The sequence below is a fragment of the Cottoperca gobio genome, chromosome 23, assembly GCF_900634415.1.
Source record: "Cottoperca gobio chromosome 23, fCotGob3.1, whole genome shotgun sequence".
NCBI lineage: Eukaryota > Metazoa > Chordata > Actinopteri > Perciformes > Bovichtidae > Cottoperca > Cottoperca gobio.
The window spans coordinates 4,402,432-4,428,920 of NC_041377.1; the positions used below are offsets into that span (position 1 = coordinate 4,402,432).

The window sequence follows — 26,489 nt, forward strand, 5'->3', positions numbered from 1 at the left end:
TACATGCATTGTCATTGTGAGCATGCTAGCACGCTGACATTAGCATGTAGCTTCACGTTCAGCCTCCCAGGGCCTCGCATGGCTGTAGTCTTTAAAATATATATATATAATTTAGGTGAAATGACCTTTAAGTTTTTAACATTTGCATTAGCTTATGTTCTTCCATGGACACATTTGTTCCAGAAAGTTTTTTTGGGTGATGGATGATCCTGTACGTGCACCTGTGTTAACATACAATTGTAACCTTTGTGTTACCTTAGATAAAATAGTGCCGCTGAGGACACCGTGTGCAAAATGTTTTTGGCTGAAATGAGAACAAAGGGACTCTTTTTTTTGTAACGGAGATGTTTATTTAGACAACTGAATGCATGCCAGAAAGAACTGTGTTACAGCAGCGGTAACTTTCAGCTCTCTCACTTTTCTAACTCTGAGGGAGAGACCCCGATCAGGGACCCACCAAACTTTGGAGTTTTGGTAGAGAACACTATCTGCTCTAATTTATTGCATTGACACATTACTCCTGTCTTGTATTAAGGGGACAGGGGAGACAGGTTGAAGTTTAAGGAGCTTGGATCTTAACCAGCTTTGGCCAGAAGTATCATGAGTTGTTAATATCACTGTTTTGGAAAAAAGAACAAAAGTAATTCACACCTTGCTTTAAGGGAACTTTACCTCTCACACAAAACACGTAAAGAGACGATAAAAAAGATGCACTTACTGTAGGTAGCATTCACATGCAGTATAACGTGTCTTCTCCTTCAGACTAGATTTAACATTTTTCTCCACTATTTCTTACAGAGATTCACAGCTAATGTTTTTCAGTTTGGGGAATTATCTTACACATAATGGACACTGCATGAACAAAGACATGTTGGATGGACTTGGGAGAAAACGTAATGAAATCATCTGTTATGAAAGTCAAAAGAGACAAAATTGTGCTTATCGTTGGTGGGATCTCTGTCAAAAATGTAGCAATGACACAAAGCCCTGTACTCGTGCTCATAAACTTAAGTCATTTTCAACCTTTTTATCCCCAAAAAGGGATTCCTTGACACAATTTCCGCCAGTTGGTCCATCACAGTTTTCTTAGTTGCTGTTGCCATTGTTTCTCCAATATATTGATGAGCCAAAAATACCATAATATCAAAAATAAATGCAACCCTTTCACAAAACAATGAGCAATAAATAATAATCAAGTGGTGTTCTTGTACTGTATATGTACTGTATATACACAGAGAGTTAAGTTTGTTGTATATATGTACACAAAACAACTGGCAGTCTATTACAGACTGGGTTTTTAGCATAGCCTACAACTGGAATTCGTGCCCAGATTCTATAAATCCCAGAAAAAGCAACAACATAATAACTTACACAGAATCCTCGAGAGCAGAAGGGATAATGCACAACTATGTTGCTTGTAATGTTTGCCCCAAAAATAGAAGCACTGATCTGGAAAGGAAAGGAAATATAAAAGAAAAATGTAACATTTTTTTTTTAAGGTTGGGTGTAAAAAGAAGGAACAAAAAGAAGAAAAGAAAGAAAAAGCCTCTAGAATTCCATAAAATAACTAGCTTATTAAAACATTGATTGACAACAACATGCACAATGCTTTCCCAGCCTCAGGTGGAGATTGCTATGATGAAGCACATTCTCTACACCGCGGCATGACTTTGCTGTTTTTGCATGTAATAATGCTTCTATTTGTTTTTAAACAACATGAGGGGCCACTGGTACCCCCCTTCCCTTTCCTCCTTTAAGGGTGCCGTTGTCTGTCTTCACTCGAAAGACTAGTTGGAAGGTTTTTTCTCCTTAAACAGTTCTTCAAAATAAGAGTTTTTCCATGTCTTGCAGTTCACATGCTCAGGCCCGCAGCAGGTTGCAGTGGACGCATAATGTCTGCTTCCATAAATGTCTGTGTATCTATTAATGTCTCCACAACTGTACTCTCAGCATATTAAGTCCATCTGCGTATCAACAAACACCTCACTAAACATTTTTGTTCCAGTCTTATTTTAGTAGCTTATGTACAGGAAGTTGAAGTGTCTGCCAGGCAGTATCCCAGGCAACCAGCCATATCCTCACACATGTACAGTTTGCATTCCAGTTTATCAGTCCTCTGTTCATCTTTGTCCTTTTCACTGGTTATGTGCGTTAGTGGATGTGTCTTTGAATGAGAGCTTTACTGTAGCTCTTGTATTTCTACCTGTGTGCTGCTGTTTTTATTGGTTCTGCTCTGGTCATGGTGAGGTCACTGAATCATACATTGGACACACAATCTATAGAATGTGTTTGAGTGTTTATGTGTGGATGCATGGGTTTGTGCTTGTGTGTGTAGATCTGGTTGCATGTGTGCATCTCTGTGCTTTTTTCCTCAAACGCTACGCGGGGGTCTTTGAAGCTCATGGGTCCTCCTGTTGCGTCCCTTCTTGTTTTCCTGCATCCGTCTCCACTTAGCTGTGTGCTGGCTGCCCGCCCGAGACCCCCCCGCAGCCTGAGAACCCTGGCCGGGCGCCCTCTGGCCGTTTTGCGTCTTCTGATTGTTCTTAGGTGCCTGGCCACTCAACGTTCCCAGATTTAGTTGAGTTTTCTGGGTAGTCTGACTCTGTTCTGGCCCGTCCACTGTTGGAGCTCCAGCCTTGGGCCTGCTCTGTGGTGGACTGGCTTGCTGCTTCTGGGCGTTGGGAGCCAAAGCTTTAGGCCGTAATGCAGGGTTGGAAGCTCCGGTGCTGTCCGGTTTACCCTGACTATTGGCCGTCTTCACCCTCTTCTGTTTGCGCTCTTTCTTCCAAACTCGATCGCAAAACTCCTCCACGCTGTTGAGGTCTGGGTGGTCCAAGAGAGACAGGAAATCTCGATACCAGAGCCTGTGCTTGGGAGAGTGGCCTACCCCGCCTCCCACACTGGAAAGTCCGGGTAGGATGTCACCCAGTTTCTGAGCGGGGATAACCTGGAGGTTGAGGCGCAGTAGGGGCTGGATGAAGCCGTGTTCGACAGCCTGGCAGTGGTAGACGCCTGTGTCAGACTGGGTCAGACTGCGTATGAGCAGGCCCTGGTCTGTACGGAGAACCCTGTCATCTAGCTTGATCTGAAATAAGACAGAGAGAGAGAGAAAGGCAACGGAATGAATTCAGACATTTGAAAATGGTAGTGGACTAACAGACTTAAAAGGTTTGCTCCCATCTGGACTGGAGTTCGTAGAAGCGTCTTTTTCTAAATTCAGATTCATTCTTTATTGTCTATTCTAAAAATGTAACCCTTCCAGACATGTTTTAAGACATAAAAATACTTTGCTTGAAATAAAACAATACACAAAAGGGTGGGGATGTTGTGCTCTGTTCTGTGTCGCACTGTTCCTTGTTTTAACTCAAAAACAAGTATTCCAAAAAAAACCTTTATGTGGAGGTCCCCTCAGGGTTGACAGTAAAAAGTCAATTGAAGGAATACATTCCTCGGTGCGTGCTATATCGACCGAGAACACTGAGTTCTCCCGGGAATCAGAAATGCAGTTTGAGTCCAAGCTAAAACCATGCTCAGACAACAGCACAGTGTGAAAAATGCGCCCACATCATTGATCTGAAAGAGACGATTGTGTTGAAGCAGTGAGAGTCAACCGAGGGCGTAAAAAGAAAAATAAGATAAGATGTTAATAGAAGATAAAATGATCTCCGGAGACGTAACAACCTTCCTCATGATATTATAACCTGCTGAGCTGAGGTTGGCATCTGATAAGCCTTAAAACTCACAGATCTGTTACTCAAACTGGACTTCCTGCATTGTATTTCCTGGTGTCACCAGTACCTAAAGCCACGTGCCCTGAATGCCCGTTTAGACAAATACAGCCACAGTAGAAAGTCAAAATTAATTGGTTACAGCATAGGGTCAAAAGTCAATCTAAACATCCACACCCCCAGGTTACCCCCCCTTTCTGGGTCACTGCGGTTAAAGGTTAAAGGGGTCAGAGGTCACTACATGATGACACAGAGAAGGAAAGGTGTAATCGTTAGAAGAGAGATGATGTTTTGTCTGCAGCAATTGAATTAGCGAGACATTTAACTATAGTCCAAATGTGTGCGTTTAACGATCATCCAGCTGCATTTTACACATTTTCAGTTGCCTGCTTCTGCGAGTCACATCAGCAACAACGTGAGAAACATACACACCTCGTGCTTGCGGTCATCGTTGGGCTTCTGCAGCTGCCAGTAAATCAGCGCTCTCTGAGACTTGGGGCTGCACTCCAGGAACATACTGCTGTTCTCCACGCCATACACACTCCTGTCCTCCACGCTGCCTCCTAAGCCGTCCGCGTCTTCTACTCAAACAGAACACACACACAGGCCAAAGGAATGAGAAGTGTGTGACGAGAAGGGGTAGAGAGTGTACGTGTACGTGTGGGGTCATTAAGGTACCTTGATGCTGAAGATCTGAGCACTGCGAGAGAGGGTCTCCGTTTCTGATGTCCTGTCGTCTGGTTCGCCTGGGAGGAAACCACAGTGAAAGTTAATGGCAGTGTGTGTGTGTGGGTGCACAAGTCATTTATTAAGGAACACATGTTCTACAGAACACACCAGAAATCACATTATGTTTTCTCTGTACTGTTTACTTTCAACCACTAGGGGGCAATGTTACACAGTATGTTTCCACAGCCAGCCTCACTGGAGAGTGGGTACTGGTTGAACCTTTACCCCACTGTTAAATCACAAGAGCGAAAAAGAAAGTCAACCCTGGCAGAATCGTACGAAACATAAACCTGCCGAGCAATGAAAGAGCGTGCTTCATTGCCTTCTGATGAGCCGTTATTATGAAACACATAATGCATGGTTTCGCCCTTGATGTGCCTCGTAAAAGCAAGTGGCACTCTTTGTCCTCTCCATATGAAAGTCCACTATGTCATTGAGCTTTTTCTTTTTAACAGTGCGATGGCGAGGCGTTTTCATAGCCATGGCTTTACCGACTAACTGCGAATGTGCCTCCCCTGTTCCTAATTGTCATGGTCGTGTTTAAAATTCTCTGACGGGCGCTGTAAAACAAATCAAAGCTAGGCAAGGTGGGGTAAGCCAAAGGTGAGGCGAGGGGTTGGAAAGAAGGAAATAAAGTAGATCTGTTAGATGTAAAAAAAAAAAAGAAACAGATGGAGTGGAACTGTCAGCACGTGTGTGAACTCACATTATATATTCCCATAACTTTCCTCCTTCTCTACTTCTGTGTGCCACACAATATTTGGACTCGTCTTTTTGTGTCTTTCTCACACATGTCCCTCCTCTGTACGTTTCCTGGGCTAACATTCTTGTCTTGGCCGTCTGAGCACGTGCGGGGCCGGGTGTCTGGTTCTCATTCTGGAAGGGAAAATATTTGCAGCGTCGAGGAGAGCAGAGAGGAGTCGGTCCTGGCCTTAACCACGGGGTGTGCCACCTCTTCTGTAACCCTGCCAAGCTGGAGTATACCCACTGGCCTACTTCTGCTGGTGTGAGAAGTTCTGGATGAATGAGATGCAGGGGTGTAATGTGTGTGTGTGAGGGCTGCGGTGATCAGCCTAATCCCGCTGGATACAGCAGAGGGTAATTTGAGGGTGTGTATGTTCATACCTCCTGGCTTCAGGGTGAAGCGGTCAGAGACGGCTCCTGTTGGCTATAATTTAGTGTGTGTGTGCTTGTGTAGATGTATGTGTGTGTTTGTATGACCGTGTGTGTGTGTGTGTGTGTGTGTGTGTGTGTGTGCATACATCTCGGCTGTAGGGCGACGGGATCACAACTCAGAACAACTGTTACTGGCAGAAGTTAGAACCCAGGATGCTGGATTGGAGCTCTTGGAATACTTGGCCTGTGAGTATTTAATGACTGTATTTTGTGTCTGTGTAATATTCGGACTGCAGATTACTTCCATGTTTAGATGTTTTGGCGTGTACCGTGTACTTTTCTTTTGATAGGCCGCTGTCGGTCGAGGCTACAGAAACAAGGTTGTATATTGAGATGCCCTTGAGCAAAGCATTTAAAGCCATTTGCAACAGCGGACTGCAGGTGCACTGATAACTCCCAGGTGTGGCTTTTTATGACGGCATTATTACAAAGGCAGGATGTTGCTGAAAAGAAGCATGCAGGCTCAGCAAACCCTCTGAGGATAAATAAAGGTCAAAGATGTGTTTGGTGCGTGCATGCTCCTACCTCTTGGCAGTAGGAAAGTATCTCGAGCACTCGCTGCCGTCCCAGGCGCAATAAGGGTCTCTGGCCAGGCAGCACTCAGCGCAAGCTTTCCCATACACCTCGCACCGGTGTAAAGACATCTGAGATACACCCAGACCCGAGCCAAGGTACAGCTGTTGCTGTGGGAGCAAAACACAGAGCGAGGATGTAAAAATTGAGTACTCCCGTGAGGCTAAAGTTGGAAAGAGGTGGTTGTGGGTTTGGCTCTCAGTAGGCACATTATTTTTGTTTTTCAGTGTTTGCTTAAAGGCCCAGAAGTTCTAACTTTTTAGTTTCACTTCTAGACTTGTCAACAACTTTTTGATTAATGATTATGTGTAAAAACAAGTCTTTACCTGCTTTGTGGACAGCTCCATCGCAGTAATGGGAGTAGGTTCCTACACAAAGCAAACACAGTACAGCTGCTTTAGTAGCACATCTATGAACAGTGAGTGGATTTCTATACTGTGGGCATGAGCTTCAGGAATTGTTGTTAACACTCAATTTTCAAAGTCATACCCTAAAGACAGTCATCTCCTCCAGCACCACCTCTTCCAGGTCGTGCCAGCTCTCTCTGGGGATTGTCACCACCTTCAGCACTGTGCCCATGTCTGAAAGAATAAAATACATTTATATAAAGGGTATGTATATACAAGTTTTGTTCATGTACAGATTGAATAATATTTGCTTACTAGTAAAGAAATCAATATAGTTACTCAGGAAATTATTTTGAGGTTTTGGTTAAAATAAAATTAGAATGTATCCGTTTATTTTGAAAAATACAATATAAAATATATAGCATTCTTGTGCATTATCAGACATAATTTTCTCCACATTTTTCCTGACACATTTCAAAATTATATCTAATTTAAAAAAATGTAAACTGGAATTTTTTTGTAAAACTAGGTTAAAAATGACTATCAACCTAAAATATCACAGAAAATACGTTGAGCACAAAGCAAAAAGACAAACTGTTCATTTGTGTACCTGTCCCAATGAACATGACGTCATACTGTCCGTCCTCCGCCTCCACTCTGTCCACCACCAGCTGGGAGAACTGGTAGTCCACGTCTGTCCGCACCATGATGGGACGCCCGCCTATCGGGTGCACTGGGTTGTACATGGCTGGGTGACCCCTGGCGAAGGTGATGACATCATCAGGGAGGTCCTTGGTGGAGTCAAATCCTCCAAATGTCTTGCTGGGACACTGGGAGTCAGAACAATTAATACAATTAATGTTTCTTCATCTCATGAATAACCTTCTATGCAGTTTTTGTGGGCCAATTTGACTTTATATTTTGTAACAAAATCACTGCATTTGTGGACAATTGTTAATGTGGAGACTCACAGTGCCAGGGCGGGGGTAGGGCACCCTCCCTTGGAAAGGCACCCACTGGTAGTTGGGTCCATCTCTGTGGGCGTAGGAACCCAGGAAAACCCTCCGGATGTCTGCCATGTTGTACATGCACACTGCTGAGCCTTTAAAGATGTTACTGTGGACAAAGAGAGAGAGAAAAAGAGTTAAAGGATGAAGAGAGGGAGGGAGTGAGAGGGCGGTGAAAGATGACAGAGACAAACAAAAGGGATTCATAAACGATCGGTCACAAGACAGGGATTAGGAGCTTGTGAAATACTGAAGAAAGACAACAAAATGACCCGTCATCGCACAAAGACGGAGGGCAGCAGGGTTGTCATTACCTAAGTATAGGAACGACAGATTGGAACTTCTCTCTGATTGCTTCCAGCCTCTTGAGAACAGACAGGAATTTGGGCACACCACCAAGAAAGCAAGAGACCTGGTTCAGAGCATACTTTAAATCCCCTCCCAATATTTTGCGAGCGAACACTCGAGCCAGATGGGTGGATTTCGCTTTCACTCGCCATCGAGGTCCAAAGCAGGCGAAGTCAATCATTCACGCGAGGAAAAAAAAGGGAAATTCTGTGGATTTTATTTCAATTTGAGCTGTGACTCATCAAAGTGGAAAATCTGGGCGTTTTCACAGGAATATTCCAAAATATATACGAGTTCTTCATATTCCTTACAAAGTAAGCTAGCTATCAAAGTAAGCTATCTCTCCGCATCATTAAATCCATTAACCTCTGACCACATATTGGTCTTGTTTTGCAATGTTACAGACTTATATTAATTACTTAATTATTTGCTTGTAGGTTAGATGTTCAAAAATCAAGTTCATTCATCAGCTTTTTACAGATGGCAGATTTTAATTTGGACAGCCAGTCTCTTGCATTTGCAGGGACCAAATGCTTCAATAAGATCCTTTGTCTTGCTGACTGCAATGGGAAGTTATATCAGACTAATTAAGGATGTGCCTGGCATACACACAGACCGACAGTACTCACCAAAGCACGGAAGATGAATGGATTAGCATTTGAAAATGTTAATTACAGAGAAATTCAATTAACTCCAGGGGCAAAAAAAAAAAAAGGACACTCCAATATCTATGCTTAAAGAAGAAGGGCGAACATGTGTTTATGCAGATACAAACACTTTGAGATGCAGGCACACACATTCAGTTAACCCCACAAAAAATGCACACAAACAGTGGCACAATCAAACACTGATCTGTCAGTGGCGGCTTCGTTGTGCCTCATTAAGCAGTGATATTAAAAGCCGGTCCCTCTGAATCTCTGCTCTATTCATCTCTCAAAACCGGCCACTTAGAAAACCAATTAAACCACTCTAATTCCTCAATGCCCTATAATTGAATTTTAAAGAGTGCATGTGTGTGTGTGTGTGTGTGTGTGTGTGTGTGTGTGTGTGTGTGTGTGTGTGTGTGTGTGTGTGTGTGTGTGTGTGTGTGTGTGTGTGTGTGTGTGTGAGAGTACGGGCACGCATGTGAGTACGTAGGTGTACACCCACCACCGCGCTCCGACCTCTTGCTTTGAATTACATTTCCAGAAAGCAGAGGCAAAAAGCCACACGGGCCTAGTGATGCAAGGCGCCCGTCGGAATGCGTCCGCCGTTCTATTCAGCCGGTCTTATCATTAGCGGTGATTGATGGTGAAGTGTTTGTCCTCCTCTCAAAGCGGTTCAGAGACACTACTGGACACAGAATAACCCCCTTCTCCTTCCCGAATGCAAATTCATCATCATCATGATAAGTGCCGCCATCTGTGCCATTTCAACTCACTTATCTGCCCTGCTCCACGCCTTCACCTCTCCGTATGCTTCAATAGAGCCCCACCCGGCCTTCATGAAAACCCCATTCAAGGCTGGGGCGGCGGCCAGGGGAGAGACGTGCGTTCCTGCTGAGTGAATATCATGTTTCTCTCGCTCCCTCTTGCTCCATAATCTGATTTACCTACAAGCCTCTGCCAAGGTTTCAGTGAAAAAAGGGGACAGGTAGCGGGGAACGGGGGGGGGGGGGGATCGGCTTAAAGCAATCTCCATTCTGAGATGTGGGGAGGGGCACCATATGAGGGGGAAAGCAACCATAAGACACCTGTAAGTGGATTACGGGACGGGGAGCGCTGTCTGGGAATTTGACGCAGGCACGCTTGGCCGCTCGCATCCTGCCGTGTCATTTCAAATGGTTTGGAAATTACAGATAAAGGGACGGAGTAAAAGATGTGGAAAGTAAGAATTCTTGAAAGGAAATATGAAGCGTGTAAACCTTTCAAATACAGAGGAAATAACCTGTGTAGGACGGTTGAATTTATATCAGCTCCTTCTGATCTCCTAGCAACAAATCAACAAAACAAATATGATACTACCAGCATGTGACAAGCGGTTTGAGAATATGAGCCTTCACATGCACATTTTGGAGGTCGTATAATTAAAGATCTGGACGGGTCTGTACCTGGATGTGGTGAATACGGCGTAGATGAGTGGATTCTTCGGGTCCTTGGAGCTCATGAGAAACACGTCCTCTGAAGATTCAAAGAATGGGTGAAGGTGAGTGGGGTTTTTTCAACAGCATTTGAAAAGAGTGTGCGTGAGGTTAACTGTTCTCCAAATAAGGAATACACACTTACGTAGCTCATCAAAGTGTGTATCAATGCCGTTGACCCCGGGCACTGAACACATTAGCCGGGCCTTGAGGAAAGTGGTCCACTTGTTCACCAGACTCCTGTGACCTCCCATATCATTCTGTATTACAAACACACACAAAAAAACACTCTGCAAACTCTGACATAAACATGTTGTAACGTCTGCAGATATTTAAGAAATTATTATGAATCTTTCCATTGGGAGTAAACTGTGGTAGGGGTTTTGTATGTGTGTGTGTGTGTTGTTACCTTACACAGTTGTCCTATCCTGGCGATGGTAGCCTTGCCAGTGTGCTCTCCGTCCATGGCGTTCTCTTTGAAAAACAGGAAGACCTTGTCGTCTTCAGGGTTGTCGCTCTCTGGGATCAAGTGAACACCTACAAACCTGGGGTCTAGAGGGGGGGTGCGGGGGAAATGAATGAAGCATAGAAATAACATTGTACGCAGTAATATGTGCATGCCTCTTACTCAAACATACATTTCACGATCCAACCTCTGCCCCAATGACAATCCCTTCACCCCTATTTTACACCTCCGAAACCAAATCCCCCATGATACTCTGCAGTCACGGCTCAGTGATAGCAGCTATTCACTTTACACCCTGGTGTTACAGTATCTGACTTTACCCCAAGTGAGCGCTCCAAGTCCAAATCCCACATAACCCCTTTCTCTCGGCCACATCCTCGCAAACACACATGGCTCTGATTGTCCCCGGTAACACTTGAATAAATATATCTCGACTTTAAGCGCGAGAGGAAATCAAAGCTAAAGCGGCCAGCCGACGCCTTAGGACTGGGATATCTTTTGACTTGAAGGGGCAGAGGGACCGAGGAAAAGTGGCCGCAGTCACTGAGGCGTCGTCACGCGTGAAACGAGGCCGTTACTAAAAGCTCGAGGGGTTAGCCGGAGAGAAACAAGCAGTGCCATGTTACGCCTCCATGGCCGTTTAGGATATAGAGTAGCTGTGAAAAGGACGAGTGTGGCCAAAGTGGGAAGCAGATTTATAAGCGCTGTGCGGGTGCAAGACCTCTGGTATGAATCATGTGTACCCCACACACGCCTCATAGCTCGATTGTGAATATGTGCCATTAAATCTACACATTCATAAATCCAACCTCGCGTGCCCTCGCATACAAAAACAGGCTTCTCCCTGTGTCGCCAACCATTGAGGTCATGCAATTTATTACATGTAATTCCCAACAAAAGGCCACTGTATTCACTCTTGGTTTAATCCAACCTAAATGTAGAGTGAGAGGGCATTAAAGGGTTAAGAGAAGTATAAATAAATTGCATTTATAAAGACCAGCAAAGCCAAAGCTACCGTTTAACCCTAAATCCTTTTAAGAATCAACTGCTATTATGGATTTATTCCCAAGTCTCTTTCTAGTTACATTTGAGTACCATGTAACCATGTTGATAAAGGCTCAATAGAATATCCCCTAACCAGTAATCCATGCAATTACAATCCCCCCTTTGTGGGAAAAGGAGTTGGATTTTTCCGAGCCGAATGGATACAATCCCCGGAGTATTTGTTTGAACAAGGTGAAAGATCGATGGGGATTAACGCTGTAACAATGGCTTCTCCCTTTTAAATCGCCCTTTATGAATATGTCACAGCAATCAGCACTGCAGAGAACAGTGTTTGTGATTTTTGATGGTGCTGGGGGAGGGGGGGTGGTGGTTGAAGGGAACTGAGAGGAATTTGACTCCACCGCAGGAAAACAGCTGAGAGCGGATTAGTTGTGTGGGAAAGAGGGGAAAAAAGGGATGGCACAGCTTGAGGGGAAGGTTCAAACTGACCTTTTGTGGCTCCCTAAGTCCTCCGCGGTGCCGAAAGATAGCCGGACAGACTGATCAGTCAATAACCCTCACTGCCACGCTAATCTTACCAGCACAGGCAAATCCAGTGACTTTGTGAATGGGCTCTGATATCTGATTTCTGCACATGAATGGGTATGATTGGAGACTTGAGAATGTAATGCTTCAAAGTGCTTTGAAAAGCTCAATGGTTTTCATTCTCTAAAACTGGCCAATGACAAGGGTTTACTTCCACCGTGTACTGAGTTGTTGTGGTTTATGTGGGCCGCAAAGTGTCCAATTTGACTTTTGAGTTTGTTGGAGTTTGTAAGGTTTGAAAATGTTTGTTATCTAGTTTTTGCAGAACAATACGAGCTTCCACTGTAAGCTTGTGGATAGATATAGCTTCTTAAATCCCCACAGAAGACAACATGTTTTAGTAGACCACACTGACAAAATCCAGCATAATACAGTACAATATCAAATTACATGAAACAACCCTTTTTTTCAGTATAAAAACTAGGTTGTCAAAAAACACAGATAATTAATTATTATAATTATTTTTACCATTCAGCCATCTTGAATCATGTTGCTCTGTTCTGATTGGATGATGATCTCCGAGGGTACGGAAAATAGCAAAGTCCCTTCCCATGAAGTCAGCAGATGTGCCAGAGTACAGCTCTCCATCTGCCAGTGTGGAGCGTGAAGTTAGGAACAAATGACTGAAGTGAAAGTTTACTTCCTGGAACTAATCAAGGCAGAGATCAAACTCACCGATCAGAAGCGATGCTGACAGCATTTTGGGGTCGTAGGGGCTTTTCCCGCGGCCGTTCTCGAAATGCGAGGCCAGTCGAAAGATGTTGTCCTGGGGTGTAAAGGGTCAAAGTTCAAACCGAGGCAAGCTAAAGCCACATTAAGCCTGGGTAAAGAAGGTTCATTTATAGACTGTGTTTCAAATGACACCAAATTCTCAATTTAGCGCAATGTTTTTGGGATTGGATTTTAGCCGAAAACGTTGCCGACTTGTTTCATTTCTGCCATCGTGCAACAATAAAGAATGTCGGGGATTAAAGTAGGATCACCCTCAGACTCTTTGAATAGTCACAAAAGAGAGACCAAACTTGCTCAGTTTTCTTTAAATCAATTACTGACAACAATACTTTAAACTCAAGTGAACTCATGCAGAGTCTTCTACACTCACAAGCTGCATGGTGCAAACAGTCATTCCCCTCCCTATTGTCGGACTGCAGAACCCATGCTGGTGCATTGACTAACCTGTAGACCTTTATCAAGATGACTGATTAAACTTTTATAGGGGAGAGGTTGTTTAATTTCCGACGGCTGAAGTCGAACTATGTAGTGACCACTTTTTTTCCACTTCTTCACACAAAAGAAAACATTGATGAGAAGATAATCAATGAAGGAATGGTTACTGCTGTGCTGGACAGAAACATGTGTGTGTGTGTGTGTGTGTGTGTGTGTGTGTGTGTGTGTGTGTGTGTGTGTGTGTGTGTGTGTGTGTGTGTGTCTGTGTGTGTGTGTGTGTGTGTGTGTGTGTGTGTGTGTGTGTGTGTGTGTGTGTGTGTGTGAGCAGACCTTTTAAGGGGAAACAATATAGGACTCTCTGTCATTAGTTTACTGTAGCACTAGTGTCACATTTCATGGCTCATTAATGAACACTCAATTGAGTTTGAAATTACGTTTTGCATATATATAACTGATTAAACATGTAGAATGCAGAATTTCTTTTAGTGAAGCGACATTAATGCACCCAATGTATTACCTCGGCCCGCTTGCCCATTTCCAGAAAAGAACAGATGGGGTGGAAGGCTCCTGTGCCGCAGATGTACAGGTGGGTCTGGTTGTAGGGTTGGAGGACCCGGATGAAGTTAGAACACTCTTTCTGGAAAAGAAATGAGAAGTGAAAGATCAAAAAACCCAAATTTCACATACATGACATCTGGCAGAGAGATTTAAATAAATTTTGTATATGCAATACACGCCTCTGTTTATGTAGTAATCCTAGCAGTATAGTATATTATATAGCCTCGCAAAGGTATGTGAAACAAAGAGATTATTCGCATTAACCTCCAAAAAAGCTCCTACGTATCATAACGTTTGAATTAAGTTTGATCCTTTATGAAAATAGCGTTGACACTTTTAATAGAGAAAAGCGTGATACAATTGAAAATAGAGACTAATAGGAAGCAGAGAATAATGGAGCATAGAGAAAAGCTCTGTTGGAATTCCCTTTAAAGCTGGGACTTTCCAGTTGGATTGGAAAAGAGAAACTGAGTCTCCTTCAAGGAAATCCCACCTGTAAGTCAAATCAGGAAAATTTACCTCAGATGTTTAATGATCCATATGTTTGAATTTACTGAGGGGGTTTGAGTTGGCTCTCCAGCACATGTTGATAGTCCCAGTGGTGTGAGACTGTTTATTAGAGTGCTAATCAACGGGATTGGTTAATGTAGGAGGGTTATTAGCAGCCTCAAGGAGCTGATTTAGGCACATGTGTTTAAGAGATTAGGCTAGGGGTTTGTCTTAATATAAATACATGCTGAATGTCCACATAACAAATAAGTTGACATTTGCTTGGGGATTTGGAAACGCAGCACACATCACATGGAGACAGACAAATGACCCTTCATTCTTCCTCCCTTTAACACATGTATATCTTCAGGCTTCTAAACCTCACGGACATTTCAGTTTGACGATGTGTCTCATATGACACATAAATGGATTTGAAGCTTTACTGAGACCAGGTTGCAGTGATGGAGTGAACACCAAATTGACTTGGATCACACACTGCAAAGCTTTTCCAAAAAACTGACATTCCTGATATTATTTAGAAAGGCAGAAACTCGTGTTTATGCTCTGACTCTTTTGCTTCCTCAGTAATCTGCCTAAAGGAAGAGTCCAATATTTTTTTACATGATGCTTAGTCACTGCTTTAGCTAGCAGCCTGTTAGCTTACTTTAGCGCGCGAAACAGTCCAGCACATGAACCACAGTAAAACCACAAATTCTTGCTTTTGTACTTAAGTTTTTGTGTAATTAAACCAACAAAATATAAGAGATATTAACAAAGTGTGTTATCTTTGAACAGGGCCAGGCTAGCTGTCTTTTAGCTAAGCTATGCTAACCGGCTGGCAGCTAAAGCCTCAAAATTGAACGTACAGACATGAGAGTGGTAGTGATCTTCTCTTCTAACTCTCAAATAAACATAGGCTATGTCCCAAAACTATTTATTTAATATGAAATTCAATTTAATTAAAAAAATATTAACATGTTGTAATACAAACTGTAGCATAGTACTAGTTTCTAACCGACCTGGGTTCATTCAATCAGTCGTCACCTTGAAACTGTGTGTTATCATTAACCCACTATCCCAACGACGTTCGCACATTTCAGCCACAGGACTATGTCCGAGTTCACAGAGGAAGACTAAACTTGTATGATTTCTTGTGGCTGACCTCAACCCTGCACGTCTGTCTATGTGACTGTGTGCCTTAATGACTTTACCCTCTGTGTGTTCTACTGCTGAACAGCGGGAGCACATGTGCCCCCACATCATTCTCACGACCTTATTATATGCATTTCACCAACTCCTATAATCCCCCCCCCGTCCAATGCCGGCTCTGTTTAGGATTTTACATGGCTGTCTTCGAGTTTGACTCATTAGCTATGTGGTAGGTAGGTTGCACATAAACACTGACGGATGTTAGGCATGCGAGTCCCTCTAACATGTGGCTCTGACTTGCCCCTAGGTGAAAAATGGCTTCCCTGATCACAAACCATGTCATTATGTGAAAACCACAACAGCCACAGCGGATAAATGAGTCATTATTGGATAAAACTAATGACTCTCTTTGGACTGGGTATTGATGATGACTTTCCATGGGACGAATGGGTGGACACATTTGTATGTGGGTTTGTATATTTGGATAAATTGAGTGAATTTTGATATTAGGGCTTACATTGAATATGGAAACCGCATTGGAAATGTAGGGTAACGTTTATTTGTCTTTTAATATAGTAATCGGAAAAGACATCAGGCTTTTCTACAAATGTGTGAATCCATACTCCAGTATCTGAACCCTTTATTGGCTGAATCAAATGCAACAACCTGGGCCATGTTACACACTGGTCCTGCCAGGGAGAATGATACAGCCGTCTGGCATTTTGGAGGGGGGCAGCTGTTACATTTGTTCTGCGGCTGTAAATTGTGGTTAGAAGAAATGCATCACTTTGGGGAGCTCTGAATGCTTTAGTAATGTCCTAATCAAGGCCTCTCCATGCTGCACTCCGTCTCCGCTCTCACCGCCTCATTTTCAAGGGTAAACATTTTCACAGCACGCAAATACCTCATCATTGTGTTTTGTGTGATTTTGTGCTGCCAGAAATATTATTTTCTCCACTGAGCGAGGGAGCGAAAGTGTAGTGTTGCTTGCGACTTTGTGTTTGGCCGAGAATCCGAAAAAAGCTGGTGGCGAGTCAGACGGCCTGTGATTTAAAATCACTACGTAGTTCTGGATAATCCTCAAAAACCCTGCAGCCGCTGCACTCCAGACTCATCCAGCCATGAAATTAAGATCAGATACAACCACAGAGAGGGCCTATCCAAACAGCCACACAGAGATAACAAACACTAACGCCATCGTGCACACAAACAAAGCCCGTGGCATATAGCATGTGTTCAGCAAACTCGTGCACATGTGAGCTAACACACCGCGCCAGATAATGAGAACTCAAACAATACACTCCCACATAAATATGCATACATGCGCACACTCCGAGGCACAAATAAACATACTCCCGACAATAAACTGTATGTCACAGCAGCAAATAATGACGTCGTTGTCCTCGTGCCATTGGGACACTGTGTACGCCTTACTGTGACCGAACATCTGTCGTACAATGTGTTTGGTTGTGGGTGTCAGTGGGGGATGGCCCATAGAGAGCACAGTGGGCCAGAGGTGAGATAGAACAGGGATACCGGCTAATTTACGGGTGCTGGATCCAGACAACTTCTCCCATATTGTATTGGTGCGACCACAAAACACGCATTCCAGAGACATTTGAAGAATTACATGGATGCAGGACAGACATATAATTTAGTGTAACAAAAGAAGCACGCAATTGTAGAGAAGAGCCCAAAAGATGATGCCAACATGAATGTGGACTTACCCCAAGGTCTTTCCCTGCCCACTTGCATTCATCCCTCTTCGAGGGCGTGGCAGGCCAGGCAATCTGTGCAAGCGAGAGAAAAGACAAAGTCATTCTGTGCTGGAGGTGCAGAGCAGAGATGCACATGTTGTTTCATGAAATAGGGAAGGCAGTGAGTCAATGCAGTGAATCAGAGGAAATACAGATTTGTGTAATTCCAGGGGAATGTCAAATCGTATATTGAAAATGCCTTATTTCCCTCTACATTCCTGCTCATACCAACAGTGTTGCGTGTATACATGATACATAAGGGAGGGCCTTTTTAACAGTGTAGTGATAGGTGACTCTTAAATTAAACAAATTGGATAAGATACATATGTAGGACCACGTAGGAATATTACCCTTTACACTTGCTTGGTCGATATAGACATTTTATATTGTCTAAATATGACTTCTGGTTCAAATTACAGCATTTAAAAAAAGTTAAACCCCTTTCTGCAGTTCAAATCCCGAGCATATGGTTGTACTTTTCACTTCAAATATGTAGAGTAAGCAAGCCTTTGCTTCTTTGTTTTGGAAAAGATAGAACTCATTGTGAAATAAATAAAGGCTTTGTACCGTCCTTAAAGCAAACGTATCTGTGGCCTTTGGTGTCAGATGAATTATAAACACACATGGTGCGAGTGTACGTGAGTAAGGGAATAATTATATACTCCAAAATTGGGAGCGATTGAGCTCACTGTTGTTGCTCGTGGCCCCACAGATGTGGATCGACAAAAGGAAATGTATGCACATGCATGTACACGCATTATTACGTCCATACAATACACACACATTCCTCATTCTATTCCTGGATTGTATCTCCTCTCTACATCAGCTGAGTGTCCCTCTCTTGGGAATCTGCACTGCACATTTCAGGGTAATTACATTAGATTTGCTTAATCACTGCTTTTTGGCCTTTATCTGATAATGATGCAAAGATCAGAACAAAAGTACACATCCGAGCCAAGGGCAAAAATAATTCAGTAACACACTCTCTCTCTGCATTGACTATGTATTTTTTAACACTTTCATTCCCCTGCTCAGCTCTCTGCAGCCTGCAGGCAAGTCTGTGTCAGTCTTGTGTTTCTATGATGGCAGCCCGAATCTGATAAAAAAGACTGCTAACCTAGTCCAGGTGGAGTAATGGAATTATGGACTGCCCTGTCTGGACTAAGACAGACAGTGGGAGGCATGAAGGGAGGGGAAAGAGAGGTGGTGTAATGGACTCCAGAGGGAGCAGCAGGGGGAGGAGAGGAGAGAAGAGAATAGAGAAGAACTCCTTTAACACCTTGCAAACCTGGACCAAAAGAACTTCACGCATTCAATTCTCACACAAACCTATAACATATACCCAAACGGTAAGCAATAGAAAGGAATTGTACCTGTTTGTGGTCTCTGTTGATGTTGACGAGGTCGAACGAGAAGATGTGGTCCTCGGCTCCGACCAGTAGTCTCCCTCGCTCCTCATCCAATAGGAAAGTGTCGTAGCTCGAGCTGTTGGCCAAGCCATTGAAGGTGACGAGGTTACTGGACTCTAACATCTCTGTAAGAGAAAGAGAGGAAGGAGTTGGTGTTGATCGGGGTTTGGGAAAGGCGAGCAAACGACTCAAAGATTTGAGAAATAGGAAACAAATCCTACATTTGTCCACAGCAGTCATAAAAAATACTACAAATGGTGTAAAAAAATTAATTTGCAGCAAAAACTATTAAATGAAATATTGTATGAAAGCACATGTATTCATACTTAAAACATCGGTCAGTATCACCTACGTTGAGTACTTATTTTTCACTCATGTTTGTCTTTGATGATAAGAATGTGTCATTAGCTTTAAATGCATTACAATTATTCAATATTGGATGATATAAGTGTACAATACGTATGTTTATTACTGCTTCCCCCAATCAAGATGCACGGTTGTATAAAATCAGTAACTTTTCCATGTTTCCTTAATTGCTTTGTTTTCCACACATGCGTTTCCACACACTTACATACAGACACACGTCAGTCAGGTATAGCGTGAGACATTTGAAGTGAACACAGCATGCCCCAATCAGGGACACGGTTCAGACTGTTCAGCCGTGTGATTGGTTGAATAATTCATACGGCGTCAGGGCCAGGGGAGACACTGTGTGTAGGTGTATGTGTGGGTGTGTGGGTGTATGTGTGTGTGTGTGGCATGTCACTGTAAATGGGTTATTATGTAAATCAACGTTGAGGAGTTTGTGACTGCACATGGATTTCTCCATATTACATTGAGGTGTACAAAGCCTTTAAGTGGATACGAACAATATGCGGCCACACTAAATGGAAACCAGCTTGTATGTGTGGGCCGAAGTCTAGCCAGACCTCTGACAGTCAAGTTAACTTTTAACCACCAAACATGAGTTCCATCAACTCTGATATTACATTAACGAAGAACCGCACTCCCTTCCTGAGACTCAGTTAACCCCCTCATTGAATTTAGTTTCAGTGAACCTCACATGTCACGAGACAAACAGTTCATTTATAATTATATATCATTTTTGCATTAGCAAAAAGTTGTTATAGTGTAAATGTTGAAGTGAATCAATGGAAAATCCAGAATATCCATCTTCCCTTTAATAATAATTAATAATAGAGCTGAAACAATTAGTAGATATTTGATTATTTGGTCAACAAAAGATTAATTGTCAACCATTTAAATGATTGATGAATAGCTTTAGTCAATTATCAAGCAGAGAGGACAGGATGTGTTGTGTTTCTCTGTTTTATAACACTGTAAATGTAATATATGTATTTAATATATTTATATTTGATCTTTGGGGTGTTGGAAATTGTAACATTCCCCTTTTTCCAAAATATTGTAGATTCAGAAGATTATCAAGTATTTAATTAAAGAAAACACATAAATTAAACAATAATCAAAATGATGCAAGTCTAATTAAATTATGTTTTTATATATAAAGACACTCCATTAGTCACTTTCCTTACCCTTTACATCATCTACATATTTTTATTTTTATTGTGGAGAGCCCAAGTGGACCAAATGCCTAAAGAATATCTATCTTTAATTATAATTAACAGCAAAACAATGGAATATGTAAAGCTAATTGAATAGCAGCTCACACAATTATTGTGCAATTTGTCTGTCAAAGAGTAGCCCATTGTAGGTTTCTCTAAATATTATTATAATAACAGTAACGCATTTGGTTTACAATGAAATTAATTGAAATTGAATTAACCCTTTAACCATCCTCCTTTGGTCGGTTGACTGGATACATGTGCTTTATATTTTCACCACAGGTACAGCCTTCTAATACATCAGCCTCACTATCACACCACATCATCCATCATCATCAGTGTCACCATATAGCATGGACACACACACACACACACACACACACACACACACACAGGCACATAATATAGAAACCAGCACACAAACACGTATACACTGTATATATATAGCGTGTATATAAACACAGACGTGCACACACACAGTCCGGTCGGTGGATTGTGATCCCCCTGCTCTCTCCACAAAGCTCTGATTGACGGGCTGCTATAGGAGCCATCTGCGCCTACTCACACTGTCTAAGATCTTGGACATCTGTGTCTACATAAAAGAAGGGATTGATGGAAGGGGAGATGGAGGAAGTGGTGTGTCGAGTACCAGTGGGGTGGATGAGGACTGCAAGAAGGAGTGATCGTCACCTAATAAAGACGGTTGCAGCTCATCTGCGTCATTTGGATTTCAGTTTGAGGCTATGGAAATGGAGTGGGTGGGTGTGGGCATGAATGGAGGTCTGTGGATGTGTGTCTGTGTGAGAATTTGTAGTGTACCACAGATGGGTTGAGCGTATGTGTGGGGGTTTCAGTGTGTGTGTGTGTGTAGGTATAATTTTTTCTACACTGGCCATTCCATGGACACCAACAACCTCATAAGTCTGTGACCACAGGAAAGCAACAAAACTGAAATTACGATGACGAGACATTAAATACAAAAGACAAGATAAGTCTGAGCCATTTTGTTATCATGTGGTAGCCAATCAGATAGCATCTCTTTCTCAGTTTACCAATCAGAAAATAAATTGCAGGGTCAGGAAATGAGTTAGAGGAGGGAAGTAAGGGAATGTGATTTCCAGTCGACAGAACGCCAGAGGAGGTCCTCTTATGTTTCAGCTATGAAGTAGCGGAAAAAGAATAGATGTGGCAGAAAGCCATGGTATAAAAAAAATGGGAATGGGATGGAAAAATAAATAGTTTAAGGCTATTGAAAGATATTTTTAAAAGGGAAGAAAAAGAATGGCAGATATTGAGACACAAGGACAAACAGTCAAAAGCAAATGAATAAACCAGAAGACAACTCCTCTTCACTTCCATCTTGGCTTTATGTGTGACAGCCGGTATCGTCTGAAAGTGAGAGGCTGGAGCTGAACCCAGGAGCCGGGAATGTAGGGCAAAAAAGGTCCGTCACGAAAGGTTTCCCCCAGATGGGCCGTAGAAGAAAAACACACACGCATATTTCAACACGTGGCGATCTCTGACAAAGACCCGGTGGCCTCAGCCTGCACACACAAATACACACAGAGAGGCTTTATCTGAGCTGGGATCTGCTGTGGTTTGGAGAATTGGAGGAACTGGGCGTGAGCACCTAAGGACCTCTAACCTAAACACAGACACGCTCGTTTGGAAATGGGAGCCCGGGTACATACAGAGCGCGCAGCACGGCTCGTACAAAATACAGTAACATAGCAAAAGACAGACATACTAGAATAACATACACACGGAGGCAAAGCAGGTTCAACATAAATTCACTGCACTCTGCTTTTAAAAATGCAAGTACACACCCTTAAACTGACATGCTTTTATTAATATTGACCTAAATGTTTACAGCACATCTATTCTCTCTGAACACACACACACACACACACACACACACACACACACACACACACACACACACACACACACACACACACACACACTTTCCAGACTAACTTGTAATCCAATCAGTATTTCTGCTTATGCAGCATGAACGAGTCGAACAGTGAGCACACTCAGCAGCTTCCACCTCTAACACACTCCCTGGTCCCGGATCCCTCAACACACACACACACACACACACAGACACATTAAAACAAACCGTCTCTCATGTATGTGTGCGCAATCACATGCCACGCGCCCCCCTCACCACACACAGTCTGCTTACACTAGCCGCTGGATACACAGAGTGATTTAAACATATACTCGTGCGTGAATATGCATTCCACTCACTTCACACACGCACACACATGGCTACATACACTCTGTTCAGTCCACTTCCATCGCACTTTCTCTTGTTACACGCGTCCTCCGTCTGCTCTTTTTCACTCACACATTCTGTCTTTTACACATTAAAGTGCACACATCCAGGCACAGACATACATGCAAACACATGCATGCACACACAGTTGCAAATATTTGGACAAACGTGCATGCTTCCAAGGATATGGTGAAATCTTTGGTAAATACTGTATGTAGTTTAGTGTTAAGATTGAAGGTGGGACTCACCAGAGTCATTGATACGATATTATATGTTACATAAGTCACGATACTTAAGTCACAATTAGGGATGTCGAATTAGCACGTTAATTTCGATTAATTAATCACGGAACAAATAACGCGACAAAAAAATGTACACCGATTAATCGCTCTTAGCAGCTAGCTCGGAGCTAGCTAGCACCGCCGCTGATGCTAAAGTGAGCGACCCGGCTCGTCATCTCTCGATCAGGCGTTCAGACGCAGAATGAGTCGGTCTACCTGTGACAAATTAAAAACTGACGGAGGCTTTACAGATGCCGTCATATGGCACAACTTTTAAAGATATTGTTTATTGTGCAATGAAAGATGTTATGCCAGATTTGAAATTGCACTTTATGTCAAACTGATGGTCTGTGTTGTCTAAGATAATTGTGGCATACAAGATATTGGAGAAATAGTATTGAAATAAAAGACATGTTGACATTTTAAGTTTATAATGCCTACTCATTGATTCACTCATCTTGCAAAATTCATTTGAATATTTTTAAATGCTTTTCACAGCAAATATTGATATATGCGATTAATTGCGATTAATTGCGATTAATTGCGATTCATTTAGATTAATTAATCACAAAGCTTAAAATTAATTAGATTTAAAAAATTAATCGATACACAGCCCTAGTCACAATACATAAGTCACAATACTTTAATCAGGATACATAAGTCACAATACATGAGTTACGATACATAAATATCGACACTTAAGTCGCGATACTTAGGTCAAAATTTTAGATGGATACTTAAGTCACAATACTGTTTTATTGTGATTTAAAACATTTTTGCGATATGGTATTACATATATTGCGATCTATTCGCTTTTTTAAACTGCAAATTATGCAGTTTGAAGCCATCGTTGTTTTGATCAACTTCCTGCAAATCCCGCTGACTTTACCCATGACTTTACCAGAAACAATTATTTATATAATAAAAGATCGATAATTTGTCCGTGTAAGGAAACAATATCGCCACTAAAAATATTGCTATTGATTTTATATATTTAATATTTTTTCCCCCCACCCCTAGTTAAGATATGGTTGAAAGATGGACGTTTTATGGTAAGTTGTTGATCTACATATATATACATGTACTCACTACACAGAGGTTATATGTCTTCATTTTCATATTCACTCCATGTACAAACACAAACACTATCTATTCAAGGACACCCCTCGAATGGGCAAATACAAGCAGTCCATTCAAATAAATTATCATTTGTCCCTCTGTCGTACTCTATTATGGAAAATAACCTGGCTCTTGTCTTAAAAAGCTCAGGGAAAAAAGGGCTACATTAAAAATTCAAGTGCAATTGTCTGTAGAGTACTCTTCACTCCCCCATTCTTCGAACAGGCAGGCGCTTTAGACGCCTACATGCCACACAATAGCGGAATAATGAAACCGCGTGAAAGTAAGGCGACGGGGCATTAAATTATGTTTATCTGAATGTGTGTACGCGCTGCAGTGTGAGTGTGTGTTTGAGTGACATTAAACATAAAAGCCTGACAGAGGAAAACACTTGACTGAGATTCAACAGATGGATAATATTCCATTAAAACTAATGCAACACTGTTCAAGTGTTTCTCCTGCGAAATACAGTGAAGGCTCAACAAGAGGAGAGAGGTTTTCGATAAGTAAAAAAGTGTAGTGAATGTGAATGACACATTTTACTTTTTCATTTCCTGACAAAGCTTTCTTTTCCTCCTGCTGTTGGCAAAAGGTGCCTGACTTCGACCCAAAAGGTGTGTTTCTGTGGTTTGTTTGAGTGTGTGCATTACTGAAAAGCTAGAGTCCATTGACAGGCAGGGGGGGAAAAAAGAAAATGGCAGCTCAAAAGGAACTGGCGAAAGAGAATTACACATGTTTATCTTTCAAATACAAGGCTAGCTTCAGAAAAGCAAAGACACACAGTACTGAAATATCTCCAGTGGTTTAGGGTAGGCATGTCAATCCCTCCGTCTTTCCCAACCCTGCCCCCGAAAGCTTTCTTTTTTTCTCCGTGTGTGGTGCGGTGTACGTTTCCCCGCTCTCACGATGGCCTCGGCCACAAAACACAGGTGTCAGGAAGAAAAAGACGAGACAGCCGCCCCGTGGAAATTTGCTGAGAGCTTTGCTTAACAAAGTGTTCAAATATTATCCTAAGCTCAAGGATATCCACACATGCCTCAAAAGTTCACCTCCTCGCTCTTTCTCGCTCGCTCCCTTTCTCTCACTTTCTAAGCACGGAAGCAGGTGTGGGTTGGTTTCCATGGTGACCGTCTGTATAACACAACCTGGGCCGTTGGATTTCTCTTTCAGGTGCAGCATGGTGACAGGAAACGTGCTACCTTACACACAGTGCCATGAACTCTACGATTAAGAAGAGCTGGAATGTGTGTTTTAATCCAGAAGAACAGAGAATGTGCGAGTGAACAAAGTGTGTGTTGAGTGATTATTCATTACAACCCCACTTATTATGTGAGAAGTTTGCAGCCATAGTGATATTACATTTCAGAAAAGATGGTCGTGTTTTCTTTGATTTCAGTTCTGCAAAACACTGTTTCATTTGAAATAGAAACTGAATTTATTTTTTCCCAACCAAAGTGACGCATAGCCATAATTCAAAGTCAAGTACTGTATCTTATGGGACATTTAAATACCAAGTTCTCTCCCGTGAATATGACTCAGATTATGTTCAACCATATGTATCATAGGGACTAACACGGAAAATGTGACCACATCCCAAACCACAAGAATCTATGAGTAGTCTAAGTATGTGTTAAATTTCACCATACAGCACCATTCATCTCTCTCGACCAACAACGCTAGACTTCCTCGTCACCGCACGACATCGAGGGGGAAAGACAGAGAGCGACGAGGGATACGAAACACAAGAGCGCAGTAATCTAGAAGAGTGGACACGAGAGGGAAAGCAGAGAAAGAAGGCAGAAACATGAGCGCAGATCAAATAATAAAAACACACACACATAACAAAAGCGGTTGAATATGGATCCATTTCATTAGTGTGTCTCCTCCTGTCATTGGACGGCTGGACCACAGAGAGCGGTTTTCCACCAGCGCTGTGACCACAGACGGCTAGAGACCTGGCCATGCCTGCCGCAGAAAGCCCACTCACACACCACTAAATGCTCACTGTATAACCAGGCTGCTCAGCCTCTCTGCGTCTTATTACTTTAAAAAGGAAAAACACACACTTGCAAATTCACTTTTGTATTCAAATACAATCATCGACACACATTTGTTTGAATATGAACAAACAGGCAAAATGTGCCATGTGTGTGTCCACACACAAGATCACAATATCACTCCTCTGCAAAGCTGTGCAGAGAGAGGGAGACGGTGCTATGGTGAGGCAGTTTGATGGATGGACTTTGAGAGGAACCAGGCTGTGGTTAGCGTGGTCATGTCTGGAGCCACTGCCTGTTAGTGCAGCCTGTCAGCTGTACCGTGTAGCTGAATGTCAGCTCTGGCATTTTATTAGAAATTAATGAGGCAAGGCTACAGATCCGAATGTGTCCGAGGCAAACTGTGACAGCAAACACGTTGACGCGACAGACACACAAATCCAAAGGCACAGATGCACATTTCAGCTCTGCACACTATTATTAAAGGTGCAACAAAATGAGGTTTTGTGTAATAAATGGGTGCAGTGTCTGCTTTTCTTGAATTGCATTCGCACTGGAGAATGATAATCGACCAAATCCTGAATTCGAAAATGATATAAAGTCAAGATTTATGTTG

At 42.5% G+C, this 26,489-nt stretch overlaps 1 protein-coding gene across 1 annotated transcript in view; it reads right to left on the bottom strand.

Moving 5' to 3' along the window:
* Positions 1-327: 327 nt before the first annotated feature.
* The window catches only part of sema3aa (sema domain, immunoglobulin domain (Ig), short basic domain, secreted, (semaphorin) 3Aa), a 32,205-nt gene continuing 6,043 nt past the window's right edge, over positions 328-26,489 (bottom strand). The window contains exons 2-17 of the mRNA XM_029461772.1: positions 18,577-18,737; positions 17,174-17,236; positions 13,768-13,887; positions 12,759-12,849; positions 12,552-12,671; positions 10,437-10,579; positions 10,173-10,287; positions 9,998-10,067; positions 7,525-7,669; positions 7,164-7,383; positions 6,696-6,787; positions 6,533-6,574; positions 6,159-6,316; positions 4,407-4,474; positions 4,161-4,309; positions 328-3,085 (exon numbers count right to left, since the gene is read on the bottom strand). Of these exons, the coding sequence (XP_029317632.1) occupies positions 2,372-3,085; positions 4,161-4,309; positions 4,407-4,474; positions 6,159-6,316; positions 6,533-6,574; positions 6,696-6,787; positions 7,164-7,383; positions 7,525-7,669; positions 9,998-10,067; positions 10,173-10,287; positions 10,437-10,579; positions 12,552-12,671; positions 12,759-12,849; positions 13,768-13,887; positions 17,174-17,236; positions 18,577-18,737 (2,471 nt within the window). The 3' untranslated portion in view covers positions 328-2,371. The remainder of the gene's footprint in view (positions 3,086-4,160; positions 4,310-4,406; positions 4,475-6,158; positions 6,317-6,532; positions 6,575-6,695; positions 6,788-7,163; positions 7,384-7,524; positions 7,670-9,997; positions 10,068-10,172; positions 10,288-10,436; positions 10,580-12,551; positions 12,672-12,758; positions 12,850-13,767; positions 13,888-17,173; positions 17,237-18,576; positions 18,738-26,489) is intronic.